The sequence below is a fragment of the Myxocyprinus asiaticus genome, chromosome 24 (genome assembly GCF_019703515.2).
Source record: "Myxocyprinus asiaticus isolate MX2 ecotype Aquarium Trade chromosome 24, UBuf_Myxa_2, whole genome shotgun sequence".
In the NCBI taxonomy this organism is placed as follows: domain Eukaryota; kingdom Metazoa; phylum Chordata; class Actinopteri; order Cypriniformes; family Catostomidae; genus Myxocyprinus; species Myxocyprinus asiaticus.
In genome coordinates this window covers 41,583,137-41,588,052 of record NC_059367.1, presented here as the reverse complement: position 1 = coordinate 41,588,052, position 4,916 = coordinate 41,583,137, and the positions used below count along the sequence as shown (strand labels likewise).

At 32.2% G+C, this 4,916-nt stretch overlaps 1 protein-coding gene across 1 annotated transcript; it reads right to left on the bottom strand.

Moving 5' to 3' along the window:
- Nucleotides 1-1,921: 1,921 nt before the first annotated feature.
- ndufa7 (NADH:ubiquinone oxidoreductase subunit A7) lies at nucleotides 1,922-4,712 on the bottom strand. Its single transcript, XM_051653828.1, has 4 exons — nucleotides 4,513-4,712; nucleotides 3,934-3,983; nucleotides 2,791-2,928; nucleotides 1,922-2,055 (listed from the first exon to the last, which is right to left on the bottom strand). Exons 1-4 carry the CDS (start codon nucleotides 4,561-4,563, stop codon nucleotides 1,980-1,982), a joined length of 315 nt encoding a protein of 104 aa, XP_051509788.1. The 5' UTR covers nucleotides 4,564-4,712; the 3' UTR covers nucleotides 1,922-1,979.
- Between the last annotated feature and the right edge of the window lie 204 nt (nucleotides 4,713-4,916).

Sequence of the window (4,916 nt, the reverse complement as noted above, 5' to 3'; positions counted from 1 at the left end):
GGCTCTAGCAAGAACCTGCTTGTCTTTTTGTTTTCTTGTATTGTGGTACTTCTTTCTTAGTTCTTCAACCACTGAGGCATGTAGCAGCAGTTTTCTGCGTGAGCTGGGAAGGACAGGATGCTTTAACAACTGGTTAAGTTGTGTGCGAGGTAACTGGGTTTGTCCCTTTCTCTGACTTCTTTGCCACTTCTTCTTGTATTTCTCTTTTTTACTTTTTTCTTTAGCCAAAGCAGCTTTGATTACAGTAACTAATTTCTCTGTAATCACATTACACCCAACACTGGCCGTACTAGATTTTCCACCCTGTTAGGTTTATATATCTAAAAGGGTAGAACCTAACAGGGTGGACATTTTTTTAAAATAAATTATCCATTGCTAATTGAGGCAGCAAACTTTAGTTAGCTAGCTCTCCACACATAAACAGTTCTTTAGTATATACTGTATATCAAACATGTTTGTAAAAAAAATGTAAATGTGGTTTACTTTCTTCATAATTTAGCCTGTCAGGGTGTACATTTAAGAGTAGGACATACAGGTTAACATCATAAATCTCTCTCTCTCAAAAAAAAAAAAAAAGCAGACAAAGATTTTGCTCACCTCACTTTGCTTCTTTGAATTCCCTCCAAAAGAGTGATGTCACTTCCTGAATGTGGATTCATGGAAATTGTAGTTTTTTTTTTTTTCAAGAGGCGAAAAACCACAAACTAACAGGGTGGAACACAATTTCGGGGACACACAGGAAATTATTAAAATAATAAACAATACCTACTGCTTCCATTGATATATATTTATAATTAGAGAGATTTTAACTTGATCCATACAATAATAAATGCATATTTCTATTTATTTATATTTATATTGCAAATGTGTCTCATTGAAACTGAAAATTTACTTTAGGGACATCGTAAAAAGGATGTGCCAAAAAAATAAAATAAATAAATAAATAAATAAAAATAAAATGGTAATTAAAATATCTATAATTTTTTTTTACATTCATTATTTATAAAGTTATATTATTTATATTCAGTGTTATAAAGAAGACCTCAATCTATAATAAAAGCCATTCATATTAAAAATTTCATTTTATTTTAAGTAAAATATTAAGAGTTATTTCCTGATTTCGGAAAAGTCACCAATAGCTAGGAATGACCCATTTTGAGGCTTTAACACTCAAAATGAAAAGATCACAAATTAGGCTAATTTCTTTTAGTGATTAATCTCTACAGTGTCTCACAAAAAAAAATAAAAATAAAAATAAAAATAAATTAAAATGTATTCAAAGATATGCTGGATTTACATTCAAGGATTTAAGCAGTCAGTTTGAATTTGTAACTTAATATCATTGAAGCAAGCTGATGTCATATGATAAATTAGTAAACAGTCAGTCCACACAATTTTTTATTCGCCCTAATGTGAATCATGAACTTCGTGATTCATGATGTAGCAAAGTGGATAGCCAGAGTCTACCAGCTGATTCATATTGTAGAGGATGAGAGTTTAAGAGATTTTTTGCCCATTGCAATGAAAATGCAACCTATGTGAAGATTAGTTCTGTCAATTAGTCAAACTCCCTCTTAGACTTTGGGAAATGTTTAATATTACTTGAATTGGTGCTATTTTAGTGCATTTCTATCTTTATACTGTGAAATGCTTTGTTTGGAAAATGTTAATAAAGCATTATATTGTTATATATTGTTTTGTTTTCATTCCTAATATGGAAATTAAATGCATTTTGACAGGAAAAGTAGTATATATAGTGTCAAATTTCAAAATCTGTGATTAATCGCGATTAACTACAAAAAAATCATGTGATTAATCGCAATTAAAATTTTTAATCAACTGACAGCACTAGTACAAAAAAATGTGATGACTGCAAGAAAAAAAAAAGAAGAGCATTACAATACACAAACAGTACACTAAATAGGTTTCTTGTATATACAGAATTTTATTCAGAGTAACACACATTTAACACCGTAAATCTAGTCCACACTTATTGGAAGTTCCTTTAGCTGGGGCCCAGGCACAACAGGGTGTTTGGGTTTTTCAGAAGCCCCACTGTGAACAAAAAGAAAGAGATTGATGACATGGTTAACATATAAATTGACATGGGGTGCAAAAATCCTCTAGTAAATATTTTACTATTTTGTACATATTTGTAGTTTAATATATTTTTTTTCCATTAAAAATTAAATTATCAGCAAAAGAATAGTATTAGTATTCAGCATGTCCGCCTTAATGACAGCATGCACTTGAGCTAGCATGAACAAAACCTGATAATCATGTTATCCAGCATGCTTTTAGAAGAGTATCTTGTGTTCTTCAATGGAAGCAAGAAAGGACTTCACACTGTGGACAATGTCACAAATTTGCTTACACCTGATTAGTGACCAAGAAAATTTTGATAAAAAAAACCCCTCAAATTAAAGTTTTGATGTAAAATGAAGAACATCTTGGTCACTAATCAAATAAGCAAATTTGTGACATTAACTCATTTGAACAAAAGGTTAGATTTCTTTCCTTCCATTAAAGCACACAAGATTCCCTTTGGAACATTCTCAGATCACGCTGGATAACATGATCATCAGAAATCAGCTTGAGTAAATGCTGTTATTACAGCAAAAAGGGAACTTACAAAATACCAAGAAGTCTAGTTTAGCGATTCTGTTTTTAACATGATGTTCATACTTTACTGTAAGGGGATTTGATACGGAAGTTGTTTACTAAAAAATAAAATACACATACAGTCTACAACGCCTTTAATACAACTTGCATTAAGAAACATCAACCAACCTTCCAGCGGTCAGGGCCTTCTGAGAAGACATGACCACAGTTGGCGGGACAGACTCTCTGCGTCCATCTCTCTGACAATAGTAGTTATTCGCAAATTTATGGCTGGGTCCAACAGGAAGTTTGGGTGGTGATTGAGTCCTACCATCAATGAAATACACAGGTTAATGCTTGCTTTCTTTATTATCATTAAATTAGTTTGAAAGTATGCTCATTATATTATAAATCTAGAAATATATAGGCAGATGACAGGACCGTTTTACCTCCGATTATTCATTAAACTTGTAAAGTTTATATGGAGCTAATTCCATGTTCATTTATTCAGTCTTGCCTTTAATAGAAAGACATTTTTTAACATTAATAAACATAAAATAAGTGAAAGCTTTATCATTTATGTGGATACCAGCATATGGAAGTCTATTTTGAAATGTACTGCGGCGTGACACTTTAATCCATCTAAAACTGACATTCTACATGGAATATTTATGGTTTTAAAATCATTTGTCACACCGCGGGACCATTTAAATGAACTAGTGATTAGAAAAGGTGAAACATTTAACAATGCAGAACTGGTGAATAAGATAGGCTACTAATAACAAACAAATATAGCGGTAACACTTTACAATAAGGTTCCATATGTTAACATTAGTTAATAACATTAGTTAACATTTACTAACAATGAACAATACCTTTACAGCATTTATTAATCTTGGTTAATGTTAATTACAACATATAGCGACATATATTTTTAAAATCAAAAGTTATGTTAACATTAGTTAATGCACTATGAACTAACAATGAACAATTGTATTTTAATGAACTTACATTAACAAAGATTCATAAATGCTAGTTTGTTCATAATACTAAATGCATTAACTAATGATAACGAATTAAACCTCACTGTAAAGTGTTTCCAATATAGCTATCAATTATTTAAAATCTTGATGTTTACAAAAAAAAGGTTAATGTCCATTTGTCAACTACCCATACAGAATTAAATTAAAACATGTCATATTAATACCATTTTAAATAAGTAGCCTATAACTTTGATGCTACATTTCAATAATCACGTTTAAAACCCAACATTATTTATTTGAAATACAGGTATATCTAGTGGCTCATATTCAGGCAGGCCAGCATAACTACCTCTTTGCAATTTCAGTGTACCGAAGTTGTAGCTTTGATTGGAGATCTTGCTGTAAGTAACAAGAAAGGCAAATGTAAGCAGAGTTGACCGGGGCTAGTTGTCATATGGGGAACAATAAGATTTTTACTCAAAAGTGCAATTAAACTAATCGGTTTTCTCTAGAATGTGTTCTCTGAATCGCAGGTTGTCACATTTCTTATGAGGCACAGGAATTGCTTTTTTGAAGTTAAGACTTAAGGTTTGTTTATATCCATAAATTGACTTTCTGATAATAGAAGAGTAAACCTCTCCTGAGAAATATTCACAGGAGTAAAAAAAAAAAAAAAACGGTGACAACTTGCCTCTGTGCGCCCTACACTAAACAATCATTTCAATAGTAAAAACAGTATCTTTGCTCTTATAAAAACATAAAAACGTCAGTTGATTACTAACCAAACAGACAAGCAGGCACAGATAGAAGCGCATACACATGTATTTAAATAGGGTTTTTTACACGTTGTCATATCACATCGATACATTCGGTTGTGTAGGTCTAACCATGCACGAATAATAAAAGGTTAAGTTCTGCATCATCTCACCCCTGACAGATAATTCCTCAGTCTCTGGATAAACTTCGTCGCCGACGCCATGTTCGGTGTCAAGGTGAAAACGCTCTTCACAGTCAATCTGTTGCAGAATCAGTTTTGCTTTGACAACACCTTCATTCAAATAGTGATTGCTGCGAGTCAAGCTGATCCTGAGCCAGTGACAGCAGCAGAGGGGTCATGTCTAGAAGGGATCTCTCGCGTCAACTTCTCGCGCATGCGCATTCTGTAAAGATGCTTTCGCCTGTGCTTTTGTTCTCGCATCTTAGCATATTAGTGATGGAAAGCATTAGAAACTTAAATAATATAACGTTATTATTATAATTATAATTATTATTATTATCATAGAGTGACTGTTTTCACTAGGTGTAAATACATGTCACATTGCGTGGCTATTT

Excerpts from the sequence above, each read along its gene's own strand:
- ndufa7 (XM_051653828.1), bottom strand. The coding sequence starts at position 4,563 with ATGGCGTCGGCGACGAAGTTTATCCAGAGACTGAGGAATTATCTGTCA. Across the intron at positions 3,984-4,512 it reads TGAGGAATTATCTGTCAGGG|CAAGATCTCCAATCAAAGCT; the intron begins GTGAGATGATGC and ends TGTTACTTACAG. Across the intron at positions 2,056-2,790 it reads AAGGCCCTGACCGCTGGAAG|TGGGGCTTCTGAAAAACCCA; the intron begins GTTGGTTGATGT and ends TTTTGTTCACAG.